We start from the raw sequence: 20,676 nt of genomic DNA, 5'->3' as shown, positions 1-20,676 counted from the left end.
TCCGAAGGAAAGGTCGAATAGGAGATCGCTCCGTCTCCAGCTACCTAACGACACGACACCTGATCACCCCGAGCACCCCAATACCTGGTAAAAATCCCAGGTTGCGCAAGATCTGCACGTCTTCGGCCAATTTCTTGGTCGACGCTGAAGAATCGCTCTGCAAGGCATTATGCCGCAGTCTGCTTTGCATTTATTCAACAGAGTCTTGGTTGCGCCTAGATCAGCTCTTGTCTCCTGTGTCACATTTCTCGTGATCGATATATTCCCATTCGTTGCTTACTACAAATCCAATATGTCGGCTTCGCCAGCGGAGGGATCAGATGAGTGGAAGGCCCAGGACAAAGGGCCAATCATCGTTATCGTCTGCTGGATTGTCACGGCCATCAGCACTTGCTTCGTCTTCGGTCGTGTCTACGTGAGGGGGAAGATAATGAAAAAGTTCCAGAGCGATGATTGGTTCATCATATTAGGATTGGTACGTGTCTATGGTTGTCTGTGAAGTTCCTGTCACGAATTGCACTCTCTTCGCTTGCCTCTTTCGCGTCAGCAACTCAGTCTAATTTAAGAATTTGCCCAGTTCTGCGGTTACATCTCAACGGCTTTGTCTACGATCGCAGTCACCTACGGAAACGGAAGGCATATGTCCCTATTATCGACCGAGCAGCAGCAGGGAGCCATTCTCTGGACTACGGCAGCTTTCTGCCCTGGTATCATGTCCTTCGGTCTCCCCAAACTAGCTGTTGTCTCCTTGTTGGTTCGACTGATGAACCCTGACAGATATCATAAGTGGTTTTTATGGTGGCTGGGGATTTGGTGCCAGTTGACGCTGTTCGTGACGGCTGGTCTCCTACTTGGACGTTGCATGCCGGCCAGGTCCTTGTGGGACTTTTCTGTCAAAGGCACCTGCTTTGATGTCAATATTCTGGTGGCCTATTGCATTTATGCGGGATGTGAGGCAACCCTTTTCCATAAGTACTCAGAAAGGTTCTTGAGTTTTGCTAATACTGTTCTACGACACAGCTTTTTCGGCCTTTGTCGATGTATACCTCGCTGTTTACCCGGCAATTGTACTATTCCGCCTTCAGATGGCCACAAAAAAGAAAATTGCGCTTTCTTGTGCGCTAGGCATCGGGTCAATGTAAGACTCTTCTTTTTTTCGGCCAGTTTGCAGCTTCAACACATGATTCATACAACTAATAACTTGAAGATCTGGTATCGTTGCTATTTACAAGACGACTCGCATCCCGTCCCTTGCGAGCAAGGATTTCTCATGTGGGGCCCCGCATTTCCTGTTGAATAAGTTAATAGATCTTACTGATCTTTTCCGCATAGACGATACCTCTGATCTGGTGATCTGGACAGTGTAAGTCTAGCCCCTTCTTTACAACGTACAATCCGTTTCAGGAGGCTCACGGGAAGAAACACCTTACTGAATTTGGATTCCGGTAGTGTCGAGGGCAGCACTATCATTATCGCAAGCTCAATACCTGTCATGCAGCCGCTTCTTGAGCTCATTCTTCGACGCAACCCCTTCAGCTCGGCTAAGGGATCCGGGCGGACGCCGCAATATTATGAGGACTACGGCTCTCAGAGCAAGTTAAAATCTCGGGGAGGAGGAGGTATTGAGCTGGGACAGCGCAAGCCAAAAATCAAACCCAAAGATGAACTTGGTCTCACCATTGTCGAGGGCGACAGCCAGGAGAATATCCTTACGCCAGCAACCGACTCAAACTAGGGCATATCGGCTTCTTTAAATGCCCCAACTCTCACATCCAGACAAAGTGACTCAAGTCAGCGTCCCTCTGACGGAAAGATTATTCGGACCGACTTCGTGAGCGTTACTTACGAGGAACAAGGTCCGGTTCGCGATGTATCGGCTTCGAGCCGATGGAGAGCCGTCTAGAAGACCAATTGGTCATGGCAAAATTGAACGATAGATCCTTTCTGGGCGCAAGCTGGAGCCCTTGGTTGAACTTATGAACTAAGACTTTGTGGTAAATACTGCGGTAGGATGGCAGGAAGAGCAAGAACTATAATCTCATCGTCTTACCTAACCAAACAGTTTAGCATTACGTGATGTTAATAAATGACTACTCCAATGATCTTTCCATTTCTTCTATGACCAGAGCATGTCATCTTATGTCTTCTTTCTTGAACAGTGTTTGTTTCCCAGCCAGTCAGTTTCGACCGGCGAAGATGCGCCACACCTCGCCGAGGTCGCCGAGGCTAGGTACCGTCTTGGAACAGGAGTCTGAAAACCCCCATGGTTGCTCTGCGCCGGAAGAAAAAGAGACACATCATATAATCTAGGTATAGTAAAGGATCGATGGCTAGATGAGCAACTGTTACCGGGTGCCGGAAGGGCGTGAGGGAAGGGCCAATCGTAAGTTCGAATTGTCGGATCGCGGCAGGCCGTTTTCGTCAAAGGCGAGCACAAAGTGGTGCGGGCAAACCGAGCTTACGTTAGATGATTCGTACAGAAACGTTTCCTGTGTCTTCGATTTCCGCCACCCTTATTCGCCTTGTCTCACCCATGCCCGGATCCGATGGTTTCGGAAACGCGGCGAAGTGGGGCCGTCCCGGCGGAGGCCCCGAGTGAACATGCGGCCCGGACACCGGGGTCCCTTCAGAAGCAGCTTGTTCACTAGGTACCGAGATTTGATACATGGAAAATTATGGATGAATATTAGAGTCAGTCAACATCAGCTCTCAAAATCCAACCTCGGGATGGGTGAAGGTGATTTGACTTCTGACCTATATGTCTCTGGCGAGCCGCGAAGATCATGGAGTAAGGTATCTACCTAAGTAGATTCATCTCATCATGCTAAATATTTCCACGCGTTTCTCTCCGTGAAGTCTCCAATTCACTCGACGCAAATGTTCAAAATACATCTAGAAGGGTCATTGTTGGAATTCAAATCGATCGGCGTGTCGTCAAAGCGAAAGAATCCGTCTAGAATACTGTGTTGACTGTATAATGGCGTGCTCTTGAAACGTACCTTTAGGTCTCTTGCCCAATGATTGCTATCTGATGGGGGAAGATCATACGTCCGTACTCATCAAAACATCGGAAAGTGCTGGTCTAGAACGGCTACGCAGCGAGTGGGCCACTCTTCGGGTTCTCCCAGAAGCTAGTTCCCGTTTCGAAAGGCCGAAGCCTATAAACAACCTGATTATTCCACGTGCTGCCCCGGGTCTAGTTCACCACATTGGTCTCGGCGCGGCTAGTCTACATAGATTAGGACTGCAGCCAAATGGTAGCGTGAGTGATCAGGATAGAGCGGCTTAGTCTACGTGTCGGATTGGAAGTCCAATTCGACCGCGGCATACAGCCGACTGCGCAGGGGCCAATTGGGGGCCCTATTTACGATTATCGTAGCCAGCCCAACCTACGGTTGGAACCTCCTTTTTACACCTACTACGCAGATATTCAGATAGTTCAATTGATCTCTTCGTCAACTACGGTTCGAACCAACTACCCTGTAATAGGGATACCAACACTACGTAACCATGTGCTGCGATGTGGCGCGGATCGCACAGACTGGTTCCATGGGCACCGTTCCGGCCCGTCAAATCAGCTGCACGGGTACGGACGAAACGGAGTGCGCGAAACGTATGCGCGGAGTTTGGCTGTTTTGAACCCTTTACTACCTGTAGATAGGCTCACAGTGGCACCAAACTAAGGCTCGTAAGGGCTCAACGCATCTTGTGTTTTATTTGAAGAATTCTGCGGGCCGTTGTCTTTTCGGCTTCCCGAACTCGATCCCGATCGAGGAAGGGCCGCAAATGAGAGGCATCCGATGATATACTTTACCGGCGCTCTTTGAATCTAAGAATGAATTCGGCGAGCGGGGTGTCAGATCTTGAAGCAGGCGGTGACACGGGTGATCTTTTGCATCCAAGACAATACTCCACGTTGCAGGGGAAACAGCATGTCAGCCGACCAAGACACTCATCTCAGACCCTTCATGCAATGAATATGCAGAACCCGCTTGAATGGTCCACTTCGATTCAATTGATGTTCTCTCTATAATAATTGGCATCGGCATTATCTTCACAATGAGTTCATGCAAGCCATGTCCACATCGTTATGCATCCCTTTGGAGGACGCCTGCCTTGCTGTATCTGTGTTCTTGCAGCGCTTTCACGCATGTGCAAGAGGATCTAGGGTCGGCCGATGGGCGCGACTTTCAAGGATAAAGTTGGAGCACTTCCGAATCCGGACGATGAATTCGGTATCGTACGTATGTCTAGTTCGAAATCGGATAACGGAACCAGGGCTAGTATGGTTCTCATCTCACGCTAGGAGTCAGTCTGTCTCAACTAGCCCACGCAGGAATTCAGCTCTTTTTCCATCCTCTTTTATAATTCCAGACGCCCACTTTCTTGACGGGGCTCAACAACGTGTGTGAAGATGTGACGATGGATAATGGCTCACTTTCCGACCCCAAAGGCGGTAACAATCATTGTATGTCAGATCTCAGATTCTGAATGTCGGGACCTTGGAAATCGGAACATGATCGCTGACCTTTCTGGCACGAACTTAGACGACGGGATGGGTCACCATCTTGACCGCCGGCGCAGTACTAGCTGCTTCTCTTCATCTCCGAATCAACATCCAAGGGAGGAAATTACAAATTAGCGATTACTTCCTATGCCTAGCATGGTGCTCTGCAGTTGTAACTGCCTCATTCGATATACAGTTCACAGTCATGGGCGCTTTGCATCAAAATATCAAAATCAATCTCGATGGATTCGACGGAAACGACGACGAAGTCATGCTAATTATGAGGGTAAGAAAGAACACCTTCTTCATGATCAATTTAGTTGTACTGACACTCCGTGCCTGAAAGTTGTTTTGGGCCAGCAGCATACCATTCTTCACAACATTCTACCTCTGCAAAGGTGCCCTTCTCGCCGTCTACGTTCAGATATTCCCCATTTTTATGTACTATCGACGAATGATGTTATGGACTGCTATAATATACGTTGGGCTGGCGTACTTGGTCAGCATGATTTTGCTTTTCACTATTTGCCTGCCCCTTAGTAAGAATTGGTCAGTTAATCCGACAGCGAGAAATCCCGTTTTCAGGCATTGAAACTGACTTCAGCTCTCGGTCAGGTCTGTCGAAGATCGGGTCGTAGGAACAGAAAATGTTATGTGCTCGGCTTCGTCTCCCGCAATTGTCTTCCAAGTCGGCTGGGCATTGCATTTCTTCGGGGATATTCTGAGTAAGTAAACAGAGACCTTGGTCTTTCAACTCAAAGATTTCCTGACTTTCTACAAAGTTTTCTGCCTTCCTTGGCTCATCTTACCTGATTTGAAGATCAAGAGAGCCCTCAAAATCGGCGTTTATTGTACCTTTGGTCTCGGCATCATCAACATGACCTTCTCTCTCGTTCGCTTCATTACGATTCAGACAGCATCGGTCGAGGCCTTGCCTTTCGGTTTAGTTGGTGAGTATTTGAACATGCTGCATGTCTCTATAGGCTCTTTGATACGTGTGCTGACGGCTGAGCCGCAGAACTTTGGAGCGAGCTAGACGTCAATATTGGTCTTTTAGTCGCGACATTACCATGCCTAAGACCATACTTCCGATCGAACCGAAACGCTGGCTATTCGGACAAGTCTAACGCTTACAAATACAAATCAACCGTCAAGACGCTGCAAATAACACGCATGAGCAGATTTGATGTCGTCAGCGAGCCAGCGTACGACCTCAATGTCGACCTTGAGCATGTTGCGGCTTGCTCAACCACTACGCAATCACAGAAGTCCAGCGAGACGGTGTAGAATCCTGGAGATGCAGAGATTCAGAAGATAGCTTGATGATACCCCAGTGCCACCAGAAGGTAGGCCAGCATTTGAATAAGCGTGGTTAGGTAACGAGCATGAGGCTATATCAATTGAAATACACCATCGAGGTGCTGATAGAGATAATAAATGTTTTATGACCAGCAATACCCAAGAATCCTTCATATTCCTGTGCATACATTCAGCTGATATGCTCCTTCTCTTCACTCCTTGGTATTCCGACGAAGAAACCACATATCAAAGCGCCTGTCAGAGCGGTCGCCAGGCTCAGCCACCAGATGGAACGCAGGGCCATTAAGTCTAGGGAACCCCCCGGCTGCCCTGTGATCTTCTCCCCAATAGTGTCTCCCAATGCCGCGAGTACAGCGGTGGACAGGTTTTGCGCAGTGATGACCAAGCTTCCTGCAGCACCTTGGTACGATCTGGGCACGTTCGACGTGATGAACACGGAGACAGCTGCGAACGACATATCCGGCCCAAATGTGCTTACGATGAAGCAGGGAAATGAGAGCGCCCAATAAAGTGTACCCGCTTGTTGAGGTAAGAAGAAAGCAGGGCCTGTGGCAAATGCAAGCATACTTCCCATCATGATAACGTGTCCCGGTATTATATGAAGCGTCCTGGATACAATCCACGACGCAAGGGTTCCGCTTACACCGATAGGGAGAAGATAACATGCGACAATGATGGGTGGCTTTTGCTGGATGGTAAGCAGAAAGCGCACCGCATAGAATTGCCAGGCTCCGGCATAAGCACCGTATCCTAGGAAATAGGACGAGATCAAAGGAAAGAATCCAGGAGTCTTCCAAAGGCGATTGTCGATCAGCGGCCGCCGTACGCGGCTCTCAATGAGACCGAAGCTGGCTAAACAGGCAACTCCGATGATGACAAGGGTGTAAGTGTATGGAGTCCACTGCGCAGGCGATCCTTGAGTGAGACCAAAGATGAGCAATCCGCATCCAAGAATTGCTGCTGCAGCTCCGATGTAGTCAAAGTCCTTCAAAGACAATGATTCATTGGGGAGAGAAGGAATACACCAGATAGCGGCGACGAGGCATGCCAGAGACAAGATGGATGTTGACCCGAATATCCAAGGCAAATGTGTACTTAACGCACCGCCCTGTATGAACCCGATGGCAAACCCGAGGGGAATCATGGCACCCATCAAAGAAAATACTCGGTTCTTCCGTAGACCGGGATTGTAAACCCTCCCGAGCATGCTCATTGCCGCGGAGCAAAGGGTTCCAACGGCCAAGCCAGACATTGCTCGAGCGACGAAGAATAGTATTATTCTCTTAGGTATGACAGAGAACGCACCGATAAGATTCCAAAGAGTAAGCCAGATGAAGGCCGCACAGGTGAAATGTTTCGGACTAATAAGATCTGCCAAGGAGCCCGAGATCACAACGGAAACTCCGTTAGCGACGAGATATGAACCGATAAGCCATGGTGTATTGAGCGAAGTCGTTTTCAGAGCGTCGATTAAAGTGATTTGATTGACAAAGGTATGCGAAAGATGTATTGCAAACAGCAGCTGGCCCATAGAGCATATGCAGACGAACCCGATTTCTTCCGCGAAGGAGGCGAACTCTCGAGGGATGGCAGAGGCTTCTAGTCGACGGGTGATAGCTGATACTCGAGTTTCCGTCTCCATGCCATCGTCTATTGGAGCCGAGCCAAGTTCCATTGCTTGGGGTTGAGTGGTTGTTACTGTGGTCGACATGACCAAGGAAGCGTAATCAAAAGAGGAAGTTCCTAGTCAAAATTGGCAGCGAAGAGCTTTGGATGTATCTCCAGGCAGGCTGGGATTCTTCAATGGATTGATGCCTTTCTTATTGGAGATCATGTCCCTGAGATTCTGAATGTGATTTATCAGCCATGATACATTACAAATCGTGTTTTCTATTAAACAATCCGGGGGGGGAAAAACTCAGGTGACGTAGAGATGGGGCTCAAAAGCCGAAATCGCGGCCGGCTACTCGGTTTCTTGAGTACGGGCTTTGGAACACCACTATAAAGCCGAAGTCATTTTAGACAAAGAAATTTGTCAAATAGAGTTCGATTCGTTCGAAAAGCTATAAATACGGTAGGATATTAAGTTAATACGAATGGTTTGTATTAGTATATACGTAGGCAGGTCAGACCTTTTGGTCGTAACTGGGTTAATAAGTTAATATAGGTCTATTACGTATATATAAGAGGGGAAGATCGTAAGTAGAGCCCGCGGTCCCTTAGTAAATATAAGTAAGTAAAAGGGTCCGTCTATATAAGCCTAAACTACCTACTTACTACCCCTACCTTAACTACTTAATAAGGCCCCTTTTTTACCTCGTAATTTAATATTAATAATCTTCTATTTTTATAATAAAAAAGGCTAGAATAGGGGCTAGGTCCCTCGCTAATAAGAACTAGTAATAGAATTTATAATTAATCCCCTATTTAAAAATACCTAAAGCCGTATATTAAAATTTTAATATAACTTCTATTATAATTATTTATATAGAAATTTTAGTATCCCCTCTTTTTAATTACTTTTTAATCTTCTAATATATATAATCTATATACTTAAACTTTTTAAAAATTATTAAATTTAGTATAATTAAAAAAGAGCTTTTTATTAATCTAACTACGCTCTAAATACGTATATTTCTTTTTAAACTAAAGCTTAAGAAGTATATACGTTCGCTAAACGACTTACTACTTATAGTATATTACTATTTTAACTACGTATTACTTATCCTTTTATTTTAATTATAATAATTCCTTTACTAACGAATCGTTCGAGGGACTTATTTAGTATACTCTTTATAAACCCGTTAGCTAAGTTATTATTATTACTAATTTAATAAATCTTATAAAACTCGCGGCGTTTATATAATTATTTAAATATTATAATATTTATTATAAGGCGCTTTTCTTTCGTAATACCTAGCTTAACGAGGTATTTATATAATAAATATAAATTTATATAAATTATAATAAGGATCTTTAGAACGTTAAGTTATTTAGTAATAAGGTTTAAAATAATTAAAATAGTATAAGTAACGTTAATACTTATAACTATTTTATAAACCTTTAATACTAATACGCTCTAAATAATCTTTTTACTTTTTATAGAGCTATAGTAAATAATATTATTATTAATTATAAAGCTCTCGTTAGTCTATTTTTTATTTATAAGGATAATAATATAACTTAGCTATAAGGTATAATTAGCGTTATTTATAAATAACCTATTTATAAAAACGAAGAGTTTAGCTATAATTAGATTTAATAGTACGAATATAAGCCCTCGGTCTAAGTAATTTATTTACTATTTAATATAATAATTTAGCATAATATAGTTAGTAAATAACGGATCTATTTAATATTAAGTAATAAACGACGTATTAAAAGCTATTTCTAATTAATAAATTAATACGATATAAATACTTCGAGCTCGTTACTTAATAAATTATTATTTAGTATTTAATACTAAGGGGTTAACTTACTTAAGCTTCTTCTTTTAGTTCTTTTATTTAAGTATTATATTAATACTTTTTAATAAGATAATCTTATTATTAAAGATAAGCGGCTCGTTAGTTAATAATTATTATTTTAGTTTAGCTAATAACTTAGCGTACTTAAGCTCGGTTTTTTCTTTTTAACTAAAAGTCTTATTTAATAATCTAATAGTATTATTAATCTATATATTAATAATACTAAATAATCCGCTTTTTTTTATTAAGATTAGTAAGTATAGATCGAACGTAGATATTATTATTTAGAGTATTTTTAAATAATACTTATTATATATTACTTATTAATAAATACTAGATTTTATAAAATTATATAATAGCTATATAACGTATAGAATAGTACCCTTAGGGTATAAATAACGGATCCGAGCTAGTAATTAAGTAAAAACCTTATAATAAAAAGATTAGCTCGATTATATATATATTTAAATAATATTTTATAACTAAATAACGTAGCCTTTTTAAATTAGGGTCGGGGCTAGGGTAAGGATTAGTTATTAACTAGTTTTTTAAATTATTAATAATTATATAAAGATCTCTTTTTTCTCTTTATTATTATATTTTTATATAACTAAGTAAGACTTTTTAATAGGGTTAAGTCCTAAGTTCTTAATCTCGTTAATAAATCGAGATTTAAATATCCTTATATCCTTATATTTAGGGCTAAGTTAAACGAATTTAATTACCCCTCTTTTTATTAATCCTAAAAGCTCTTTATTAATAAATTTTATAAAAAGTACTCTTAAAATAATAATAATACTTTTATTATATAGCTTAGTAATTAGCTTAAAATTTACCTCTTTTTTAAATATAAAGTAGGTTATAATTATAAAAGTATTACTATAGCCGCGCTATATTAATATTTTTTAATTCTTTTACTTTATAATAAAGGGTTATTATTAATTATAATAACGATCTCGTTAAGGATTTTATTTATAGCGGTACTATTATTAATTAGCTAGTTAATTACGGGGATTAGTAAGTAGTTAATATATTTTATTATTATAGCTAGCGGCTCGGGGTCGACCTTTTTTAAGTACTAAGGTTTAATTATAATAGCTTAGAAGTTTATTAGGCCGTAAGGTAATTTTATTACGTAAGTAGTACTATTTATTAAGACGAGCTTAAATAAGCCTTTTTATCCCTTACCTTTTTATTAAATTTTAATATCTAACTATAATAATAGATTAATAATATAAGAAATATTTAGTCTATTTTAAATAGCTAGTACCTCGCTTATTTATTTATTAATATAAAATCTACGGATTTCCTTTATTATTTTCCTAACTACTTCTATACGTTAAGTAATATTTAGTAACGGTAGAGATTTATTAAAAATATATAAAAAAGCTTTAAAAACGAGGAGTATAAGAACGAGGCTATTCGGGCTAATTATATTATTAATTACCTTAATTATAGCTTAAAATATAGCCTCTACACTTATCAATAAGTACTTATTTTAAATAATATTATATACCCTTTTAAGTACTACGTAGTATCTCTTAACTTTACTAATATTATTATAAGCTTCGATAAGTACTTCTTTAACCTTAATAAATATAGATTTAATAAAAGATTTAAACTTTATAGTACTAAAGTTCTTATTAATATTTATAATAATCTAGTTTAGTAGACCGAGGTAGATATTAATTTAATATAGCTAAAGAGCTTCTTAAGTATATTTCGTAATTATATCCGCGAGGAACCTTACTATTTAAAAAGAAGTAGTAATATTAATAACGTAAAGTACTAGTCGGTTAGTACTTTTATAATCTATTAAGTATATTACGTTAATTACGACTTTATAATTAAAATCGTAATTATTTTATAGGGTAAATTTAAATTAACTAGGGGTAGTAGCGTTAAGTTAGTATTATTAATAAATCTTTATAAGCTTCTCGAGGGCTAAGATTTCTATATTATTATTAAATTACTAGAGTAGCTTTAGGAAACGAGGAACTAAAAAGTAGCTAAAGCGCCGATATAAGTAGCGTAATTTACTTTTTATTAAGTAGTTAATAATAGCTTTTTTATTATTAAAAATAAAAGCTAAGGGTATTTCTATTTATAAATAATAAGTACTATAATATCTCTTTTAATTAATAAGTTATTAATATTATTAAAATATACTCCTAGCTTATCTATATCCCTTAAGTAATATAAAAAAGGAGTATTAGTTAATAAAATATAAAAAGTAATATTACTAAATAGGGTACTAATAACCGTAGATCTTAATAACTTTATAAGTTTATTATTATTAAATTAAATACTTATTTTACTAACTTTAAAAATATTAAGAGTAATTTTAGGTCGTTATTATTATAATACGAGGAGTTAAGGGTAGCCCGTAATTAAGAATTCCGTAATATTAATATTAAGTATAATACTTTAGAAGTCCCCTAACGAGTACTTTTTATTTAATAAAAAAGAGGTCGCTAGTTCTATAAGCTTAATTAACTTATTAATAAAAGTAGTATTAATAAGGCTATGCTCTATTACCTAAGTAATAAGGATATTTATAAAGGTTTTATTATTAATAGTAGTTATAAAGTATATTATTAAGATCTAGACTTCGTCCTTATAATTATCTTTATAATTAAAATCGAGGCTATTAAAATATTAAATTATAATATTATTATCGTCGTCGTTATTAATAAGGGTAGTTCTTTTATAAAAAGCGAGGAACTATAAGTATAAGCTCGGTATAAATTTCTTATTTTTTTTTTACTATTTTTATATTTCTTATATACTTAACGTCGCTCTTTTTCTAAGTATTTAGTTAATTAATAGCCGGTTTTATAATAAATAAAATACTTTTTATTAATAATACTACGGCTACGTTAATTCTACTTATTAAATTAGGTTTCTTTATTAAAACTACTATAGGTACGGTCGGTTTAGTAAGTAGCGGGGACCTCTTCATTATAAGTACTATTTTAGAGATATTATTATTACTTATTATAGTTACGCTCTCTCTTTATAGTATTAATCGAGGTACTAAGTTAGTAATAAATACTAATAAATATAGGTACCGGGTTAAGTATAGTAAGTCTATATTCTAATATATTACTTATATAGTAAAGGAGTTAGTTACTTATATTAAAAATAAATCCCTAAGTAGCTAGTACTTCGTAAAGGATTATAATATAGTTAATTAGTATTTATAAAATCTATTAGTTTAACTTACTTAGGTTCTTATAAATTATAGAATATTAATAAAAGTTATAAAGCTTAGTAAAATAGTTCTAACGGCTTATAAACGGCTCGAAGTATTCTTAAGTCCTTTAGTATATTATATTAAAACTAAGCGGGTTAGAAATATTACTAAGTTAGTTAAAATAAAAAGTTAACGCCCTTCCCTTAAGTATATTTAAAAAAGTACTAAAATAATATTATTTACTAATTCCCGCTTATTAATATAGTACTTTAAAAATCCAAAACTTCTTATTAAAAATATCGTACTTCTTATTACTATACTTATTCTTATTATTATAAAGCTTAGTAAGATTAATTAATTAGTAAGTATTAAATATAATATCGTTTTTAGTTTTTATATTAAAGTATAATATTTAATAAAATAGATTTTGTTATTAAGTAATAATAACTTTATTTTTTAATTCTTTCTCCTCTTTTTTTTAAAAAGGTAGTAAGTTAGTTAATTAATAACGAGGCTAAGGTTAGAATTTTAATTATTCAGATTAAGTAAGTTAGGGTTATATAAATTCCCTTATTATCTCTCTAGCTTATTAAATAAAATCGTTAATATTTATAAACTATAAAAATAATAAATAAAAAAAATAAGAATCGTAATATAATATATTAAAATATTTAATATAACTACGGTAAGTTACGATCTTTTTAAAAGTCTAAATAAAGAAGTATTAAGTATTAAGGGCATTAATAATCTTTTTTATTATTTAATTACGATTTTTAATTATTAAATTAATACTATTATTTATAAAAAAGTCTCTTAGTTTCTTAAGAATTATACTTTTTATTCTTAAGAAGTCCCTTACTTCTTAGCTTTAAAAGTTAGTTTTAAAGTCCTTTTATAACTTCTCGCTCGTTAAGCCGTCTTAATAATAATATCTTATTATATAAAGGATAAAAATATTAAGCTTTTTATCGTTTATAAGGGTAAGTATAATATTAAATAAACCTTATTAAGTTAAGTTAACGTAGTTTTATTAATAAATTAGAATTAAGTATAGTTTCGTAATTTAAGAATATAAGTAGGCTAGAGGTAATATTAACTAATTATTAGACCTTTTTTACTTATTACTAGGGCTAGTAGTTATTATAATATATTTATAAAATAAGTTATATAATAAAAAATTACTATAAGAAGTAATCGTCGTATTATAATTATAATATAACGTTAATTAAGTTAAAAAGAGTAATAAGTCGGTTATAGTAATCGTTTTAATAATAATAAGCGGGCTATTATTACTAATTAAAAAAATTTGCTCTTTTAACGAGGTATATAAATAAAAAGTTATTAAAGTTAATAAAAGGTTATAAAAAGGGAAAAAAGGCCTTTTATAACCGTATTTTTAATAATAAATAGAGGATTCCGTTAGTTACTAATTAGTAATTTTTTTTAGTACTTTTCGTACTTTATTTTTATTAGTCTAGTCTCGGAGCTTCTATTAAGTTAAAAAGAGGTAGATTTATTAATAATATAAAATAGATCCCTATTACTATTACTATTAAGATCTTTTCTTTTCTTTAATATCTTAGAACACTTTATTATTAATAAGAAATTCGCTATTAACACATTTATAATTTTAAAAGTTTTGTTATTACTAAGCGCTAGTACGCTAGCGATTATTAAATTAATTTCTTAATAATTAATCTCTTTTTATTTATTACTAATTTAAAGTAGTACTTAGTTATAATATATTTAAAATAGATTTTTTTATAAGCGGCTTAATTAAAGGGAAATTAATAATAATAATAAGGCTAGCAAAGATAATATTAATAATAAAAGCGAGGTTAATAATAATAATAAAATAATTAATTTTTTTATGATAGTAGTTTTAATAAAAAAAATTATATATAATAGAGCGCGCTTTTAACGGCCCGTAATTAGTTAATTAGTTATTAATTAGTAGTAGTAAAAGAGAGTTAAGGTAATATAAACTAGGCTACTTATTATTAATTAATTAAATAAAACTAAGTTAATAAGTTAGAATAATTAGCGAGGTAAGTTAAGGCTATTTCTTTTATAGTTATATCCTTATTAACTTATAATAAAAATATATATATAATTTAATTACTAATTAGTATTAGTATATATATAAATAGGTTAGACCTTTTGGTTATAATTAGGTTAATAAGTTAATATAGGTCTATTGCGTATATATAAGAGGGGAAGATCGTGGGTAGAGCCCGCGGTCCCTTAGTAAGTATAGGTAGGTAGAAGGGTCCGTCTACACGGGCCCAGACTGCCTACCTACTACCCCTACCTTAACTACCTAATAGGGCCCCTTTTCTGCCTCGTAATCCAACAGTTTGGAATAGATTTTGATCAAACTTGGTCACCGGTAAGAGCGAGACAAACGCGCCCAGGAAGAATTGCTGTTAAGGTAAGATGCAAGAAATTCTTTGGATCTCTAGACGCTAATCAAATGATTCTATACTTGAGGTCAATTGACCCCGGGCCCTCAGACTCTCGGCTCTTCTTTCATATAGCTCAGATGCGAATGCATGACCCTGCCATCCTTCACAACAGCCAATATAGACTCCTGAGACTTATCCAGGATTGTGATATCATCCAGAGGGTTACGATCTAGAATCAATAAATCTGCCATGAATCCTTCCTTGACCTGGCCAAGCTTGTTTTCTTGGCCAAGCAGCTTGGCGGCATTGATAGTGGCGCTTTGCAGAATCTGAAGAGATGTCTGGACTTGACTGCGAATAGAGAACTCTTTCGACTGAGCGAAGTGAGTTGGACCCAGCAGATCTGTTCCGAAACATACTGTGACACCGACCTCAGTTGCCATTTTGAGTGTAACTAAGCCCTGTTCAAGTACAGTGGTGACTTTGGCCTCTGACTCAGCATCTAGGAAATGTGACTCCTTTGATACGAAGTGAGTGACAAGCGTCGGCGTGAGAAAGGTCCCTGTATCCGCCATCAATTTTGCAGTTTCGAGATCGATCAGGTTGCCGTGCTCAATACCCCTGACGCCCTGGTTTATGGCCTGTGTCACTGCCTCTGTGGTATAGCAGTGACTCGTGACATATGTCTTTGCATTGTTTGCGACGGTGACTATAGCCTTGATTTCGTCGTCAGAGAACTGGAGCTGATCGATGCGGTCAGTTGGACTGGCAACGCCACCACCGCCCATGATCTTGATGAAGTCTGCACCTTGGCGCAGCTCGTCTCTAGCAACACGGTAGCATTCCGGCACCCCATCTACGATTCGACTGATGCCCGAAACAGCGCCGCCGCAGCAAGGGATGGTGTCGTGTCGCCCTCTCATGTCGCCGTGGCCGCCAGTCTGGGACAGAGCCTTTCCAGAGATGAAGAGGCGCGGACCGGGATAGATGCCCTCTTCAACGGCCTCTTTCATGGCGAGAGTTGCACCACCGCAGTCTCTGACAGTAGTGAACCCGCGCTGGAGCATTGACTTCAGAACACTAGGCTGCCGCAGAAGGCTTTTGGTTTCAGTCATATCTCGGTACGACGCCAGACTGGCTGCGCCTGGTGTAACTGCGATGTGGACATGGCAGTCGATCAGACCGGGGCAGACATATTTTCCCTCAAGATCGATAATGTTCTCTGTCTTGATCTCAAGACTATCCGACTTTGCTGGCTCGCCTGCTTCAACGGAAATAATCTTGCCGGCGGACAGGGAGATAGTGGCATTGCTGCTGATCGATCCATGAACAGGGTCAACAATTCTGCAGTTTTTCAGGAGGTATGGTTGCTGCGGATCAAGCTTCCACGGAGTGATGTACTTCGACATGTCCAGACCAGAAGACTCGGGCTTTGATTGTGTGGTGACCATTGTGGTGTGAGAATCACCGGACAGTTTTTGACTAGGTTAATGCATGCCCATGTCTGACGATAAGTCACGCATGGAGAGACTTAGATATACATTTTGACGCGCTTGCCATCCACCACCGACACATGATACCAAGAAAACATGAGACGAACCAAAGTATGAAAACGTCACAGGCAGTCGGAACAGAAATGATTTGGGGCGTTTAAATGATGTGACTTCCGGTGAGCAGACGATGTTGAAGAATCCGGAAGTAATTCAGGCAGGGCGGATGTTGAGACATTCCGTCTGCGGCTTGAGAAGTTCGTGGTGTGGACCCTTCCTCACCGGTGAACATCGGACGCATGCGGCGACACACATGGTCTAACTTCAAGACCCGCTCGCCGAATGCCATCTTCAGTTAGCGTGTTATATGCGAGAATACGAAAGCGTTCTCGTTCAGCTTGAATCTCGAGTCATATCCTCGGCTATCAGTCCTACATTGGTGAGTGGTCGTTTTTCAAGCACCGGTTCGGCCAGATCGTTGGGGCTGGACCATGGTGCTGATTCAGTGATTCCGATCTTCCAGGTACATTTTCGTAACCCGTGGGTGAGAGGCTGTTGGGCGAGTGCCAATTGGATGTGACTACAACTTGACCGAAGATGCATCGTTACCTACCTTGTCGTGTGAGATGTGGTGTATGCTCCAAACTGCCTTGTTCAGTCTAAGCGGGGCGATGGCGGACTTCTGACGGGTCAGCGCACCCGGGCATTCATCAGCTTAGGTCTCTGACGGCTCACGTGCAGAGGAATCAGTCTTTTCACTAAAAGAGTTCAGATGCGTTCGAAAAAGCTCGTCAATAGCGAGGGTATGGTCTGACTGAAGGACGTTGCTGGCAATTTGAATGTCAATTTGTCATGGTTGCAAATGACAATATGTACAAATTAGTGGGCTTATATGATGGCCTAGATTAAATCTCGAGAGACAAACAACAGGACGTTTTGTTTCGAAAGAATGCAAACAAAAATCTATGCGTCAATGCCATTCGCCAGAACGGCCGTCTGTAATCTATCTGAGCAACTCGGCAATAGCCAAGCAACTTGTTGTGCGGCAAGATAATCGAAGGGATGTACAAAAGAAATGTGATCGTCACTATGACATCGCTTTTACTAATTACAAGCGAACACCGGCTTGACCGATGACAGCCTGACAGGGCCATCAACCACCTGCACGGAATACCGGCATGGAGGAGAAGAATAGGCTAGACCCGAAGACATGGCATTTGAAGCAGACCTGTCTCTTTTCACAATAGATTCCCACAACGCGATCCGTCCACGTGGGATCCGAAGTGGAATTCTGCTCACGAACAGGCCGTGCAATCTGAAATACGGCACCGCCCGCAATATCGCGACTCATGTCCACTATCCACTCCGGTCCAGACTCGCGGCCAGTAACCATCCCTTTGGGTTAGCATTGACTATTTAGTGAAACGTTGAACTTTAAAGCTCCCAATTGGCACGCTCCTCCACCAAGGGATAAACCCAAAGTCGGCAACAAACCGTACGACGCGGATACAAGCCCCCTTGACAGGATGACACCTATAAATTAATGCAGGTAGCCGGGGAGCCGACGAAGCACAGTCCGCTGCTAGTATAGAGTAGGAGGCAGAACAGGCCCATTGTGAACCTCTGTGGCTCCGTTTCCCGATCGCGTTTCCGCTTGCTCCGCGCTCCTAGCGCTACTTTGACAAATTAGAGGGCAGAATTCCCCCATGTAGTCTCACATGGCAGAGAAAGGGGGGCTGTTATTGCTGAGTGGCGGGTTTCTGATAAGTTGCAAGAGCTATTAGTCTTTAGGGATGATACCCCAAAGAGTTTGTCATTCGGGTGAAATAGATTAATTAATTGAGTATTGTTTCTTCTGTGGGATGCCGCATGGCTGACAGTATGTCAGCCCGTCCCTTGAGACCTTCTTCATTTGGTTGCGTGCTTTAAAGTGATTGGGACAAGCATCGTGGGCTTCCTGGTATAAATCGAGCTGGCTTTCCTGCGATCTCTTCCCAACCAGCCTTCCATTCAGTTCATTCTCACTTGACTTCCAGGATCATCCCCTCCATCCATCAAGATGCACGGTCTTATTTCTCTCGGTGCGGCCCTTGCCGTCATGGTTCAAGGCACCACCGCTGCCACGAGCGCTGTTGCAACTTGGTATGGTGGAAACCTGAACGGAGGTAACTGCCTGTTTTCCGGTTACACGTTGCCATCAAGCGTCTTGGGTACTGCCTTGTCCTATACCAACTACAACGGAAACTGCGGTACTTGCCTCAATGTGAAGGGATCCAAGGGTAACACCATCAAGGTTATGGTGAGTATCAATAATCTCTTTCAATTACATCTACGAGCCATTTTAACTCGGTATCAGGTCGTCGATAAGTGCCCCTCAGGTTGCGGAAACGGCCAACTCGATCTCTCTCCCGATGCTTTCGCCAAGCTCGACGATCCCAATAAGGGACAGATCAGCGTCTCATGGGAACAGGTTCCTTGCGGCATCACCTCACCCTTGATCGTCCGAAACAAGGAAGGAACTTCGAAATATTGGTATGTGTCTTTTATCACGGCAGTGACCCAGATAGTCTGACTTACATAACTCCTAGGTTCTCCATGCAAGTTGTGAACCACAACTACCCAGTCACCAAGTTCGAAGTCAGTACCGACAGCGGCAAGAGCTGGCAGCCCACCGTCCGTCAGGACTACAACTACTGGCAGAAGAGCAGTGGTGACGGCTTCCTTGTGGACACAGTCAGCGTCCGCGTCACCTGCTCCAACGGTAAGCAGGTCGTCGTAAACAAAGTTGGTACCAAGGAGAAGGCCTCCTTCACTGCATCGGGCAACTGTTAGAAAGGGATCATTGAGCAGCCTGCCTCAGGGAACATCCGATTTTCGTACCCCTGGGCTCGGCGTGTTTCTTTAATTGACGCACCACGACTCCTCAGTGGGAAAATTTGTACATAGCCTTTACTTCTTGCACATAATTTGACAGTACATACCTTTCGAATGGCACCATGAATCTGGGAATGACTGGTGATTTGGATCCCTTTTGGGTACTGCGTCTTCTTATATCTTCACGCGATCTCTGCTCCCGATGCATGTGTAGCATTCACTCGCGTGGATAGCGGTAGACCAACTCTGAAGGCCTCGTAAGCAATGTAAGCGGTACACCATACTTACTGTTACATCGAGTGCTTTGTCCTGTTAAAACACCAATCAAACAAGGACAAATGCTCTATAAATTTGTAGGTTCCTGTTTACCAAAATCCTTTGCCCTAGGTAAGAGATTCAGTTTTAGAAGATATCGCGTAGACATAGACGAGAGCTTTTGTTTTTAGACTCCAAGCTGTCAACGAGAGCGACTCTGAGGCAGGAGGTAGTCCATTGCAACGTCCTACTCGCAACTCAACAATACCAAACAGAGGCCACGGCAAATGGTCATTTGTTGCTGCGTTTTCAGTGCTTGCAAGCCTTTACAGTGCAGTCAAAAGCATGTTCAGTAAGGTAGGTAGTCTATGCTGCCTTGCTTTAGCAAACAGGTGACTAGAATTTGCATCCTCGTGAATGGAGAGACCCTGATGCCGTGACTTTGCTCCGAGCCATGGCATCGGTAGAGTGTCCCGTTACAGTAATTTGTGGCTAGAGTGCAGGCGGGCCAGTAAGCCGAGTCAAGGAGCAATCTTCGGCCCAATGAACCGAGCTGAGGGGCCCTACTGCTCCGCGCTATCGGGTTATCAAGCAGTAGGAAGAAGACAAAGGTCTAGTATTAGTCAATGCCGAAAAGAAATTAAAAGATATTTAAGAAGAAAACAGAATGCCACGTTCAATTAAGGACAGAGTAAACTCAAGCCTGAGTTGAGCGGAGATACTGACTTTGGGAGACTGGCTTCTGACTTGTTCAAAGCACGCTAAGGTGCGCCACAATCATCACTGTGGCTGGAGTTGGAGACGCAATCAACATGTCTCCGCACCTCATTCCATCTCGAGATTGACAATTACGAGACTTCAACGAGAGAAACTAGACAACATAGGGCAAATGCACCCATGAGACCTTTTTGTGAATAATTGAAAATACTGATGTGATGGCTGGCGAAGGCGAGAGTCCAAGCAGCTCAGCCGAGCAAGAAGCTGAGATGGCAAACTCTGTCCCGCGCGGCAAGCGAGCGAGCAACGCGTGAGTGCAGCAACCTCCAGGCTCGGCATCCTCGGATGTGAGAGCAGGTATCAGTCAATCGGATTCTAATGATAATTCAAGTTGTACGCGGTGCCGTGAACGGAAGGTAAAGTGTTCGGGCTCATTACCTTGTGC

General features: G+C 40.0%; 8 protein-coding genes across 8 annotated transcripts; 4 read left to right on the top strand and 4 right to left on the bottom strand.

The window, feature by feature from the left end:
* Nucleotides 1–292: 292 nt before the first annotated feature.
* On the top strand, nucleotides 293–1,735 carry CLUP02_06482 (uncharacterized protein; the record flags this gene model as incomplete). The annotated part of the gene is made up of 5 exons (XM_049285481.1): nucleotides 293–475; nucleotides 578–950; nucleotides 1,021–1,138; nucleotides 1,208–1,363; nucleotides 1,450–1,735. The coding sequence occupies 5 exons, from the start codon at nucleotides 293–295 to the stop codon at nucleotides 1,733–1,735; spliced, it is 1,116 nt and encodes a 371-aa protein (XP_049142624.1).
* Nucleotides 1,736–2,129: 394 nt separating this feature from the next.
* CLUP02_06481 (uncharacterized protein) lies at nucleotides 2,130–4,327 on the top strand (the record flags this gene model as incomplete). The annotated part of the gene is made up of 10 exons (XM_049285480.1): nucleotides 2,130–2,249; nucleotides 2,481–2,639; nucleotides 2,707–2,788; nucleotides 2,857–2,928; nucleotides 3,006–3,262; nucleotides 3,490–3,613; nucleotides 3,873–3,999; nucleotides 4,075–4,129; nucleotides 4,169–4,240; nucleotides 4,307–4,327. 10 exons carry the CDS (start codon nucleotides 2,130–2,132, stop codon nucleotides 4,325–4,327), a joined length of 1,089 nt encoding a protein of 362 aa, XP_049142623.1.
* A 102-nt stretch (nucleotides 4,328–4,429) lies between these two features.
* Nucleotides 4,430–5,794, top strand: CLUP02_06480 (uncharacterized protein; the record flags this gene model as incomplete). Its single annotated transcript, XM_049285479.1, has 6 exons — nucleotides 4,430–4,468; nucleotides 4,548–4,793; nucleotides 4,854–5,056; nucleotides 5,123–5,232; nucleotides 5,290–5,457; nucleotides 5,526–5,794. 6 exons carry the CDS (start codon nucleotides 4,430–4,432, stop codon nucleotides 5,792–5,794), a joined length of 1,035 nt encoding a protein of 344 aa, XP_049142622.1.
* A 202-nt stretch (nucleotides 5,795–5,996) lies between these two features.
* Nucleotides 5,997–7,538, bottom strand: CLUP02_06479 (uncharacterized protein; the record flags this gene model as incomplete). The annotated part of the gene is made up of 1 exon (XM_049285478.1): nucleotides 5,997–7,538. One exon carries the CDS (start codon nucleotides 7,536–7,538, stop codon nucleotides 5,997–5,999), a length of 1,542 nt encoding a protein of 513 aa, XP_049142621.1.
* Nucleotides 7,539–14,999: 7,461 nt separating this feature from the next.
* CLUP02_06478 (amidohydrolase) lies at nucleotides 15,000–16,346 on the bottom strand (the record flags this gene model as incomplete). Its single annotated transcript, XM_049285477.1, has 1 exon — nucleotides 15,000–16,346. The coding sequence occupies one exon, from the start codon at nucleotides 16,344–16,346 to the stop codon at nucleotides 15,000–15,002; it is 1,347 nt and encodes a 448-aa protein (XP_049142620.1).
* Nucleotides 16,347–16,545: 199 nt separating this feature from the next.
* Nucleotides 16,546–16,734, bottom strand: CLUP02_06477 (uncharacterized protein; the record flags this gene model as incomplete). The annotated part of the gene is made up of 2 exons (XM_049285476.1): nucleotides 16,546–16,634; nucleotides 16,668–16,734. 2 exons carry the CDS (start codon nucleotides 16,732–16,734, stop codon nucleotides 16,546–16,548), a joined length of 156 nt encoding a protein of 51 aa, XP_049142619.1.
* Nucleotides 16,735–16,778: 44 nt separating this feature from the next.
* Nucleotides 16,779–17,778, bottom strand: CLUP02_06476 (uncharacterized protein; the record flags this gene model as incomplete). Its single annotated transcript, XM_049285475.1, has 5 exons — nucleotides 16,779–16,937; nucleotides 16,999–17,064; nucleotides 17,121–17,143; nucleotides 17,498–17,546; nucleotides 17,614–17,778. The coding sequence occupies 5 exons, from the start codon at nucleotides 17,776–17,778 to the stop codon at nucleotides 16,779–16,781; spliced, it is 462 nt and encodes a 153-aa protein (XP_049142618.1).
* Nucleotides 17,779–18,266: 488 nt separating this feature from the next.
* CLUP02_06475 (rare lipoprotein A) lies at nucleotides 18,267–19,217 on the top strand (the record flags this gene model as incomplete). Its single annotated transcript, XM_049285474.1, has 4 exons — nucleotides 18,267–18,300; nucleotides 18,422–18,684; nucleotides 18,742–18,917; nucleotides 18,974–19,217. 4 exons carry the CDS (start codon nucleotides 18,267–18,269, stop codon nucleotides 19,215–19,217), a joined length of 717 nt encoding a protein of 238 aa, XP_049142617.1.
* Nucleotides 19,218–20,676: the final 1,459 nt, after the last annotated feature.

Source organism: Colletotrichum lupini, chromosome 3, assembly GCF_023278565.1.
Source record: "Colletotrichum lupini chromosome 3, complete sequence".
Taxonomy (NCBI): Eukaryota; Fungi; Ascomycota; class Sordariomycetes; order Glomerellales; family Glomerellaceae; genus Colletotrichum; species Colletotrichum lupini.
The sequence above is the reverse complement of the archived record's forward strand: the minus strand, read 5'-3'. Positions and strand labels throughout refer to the sequence as shown.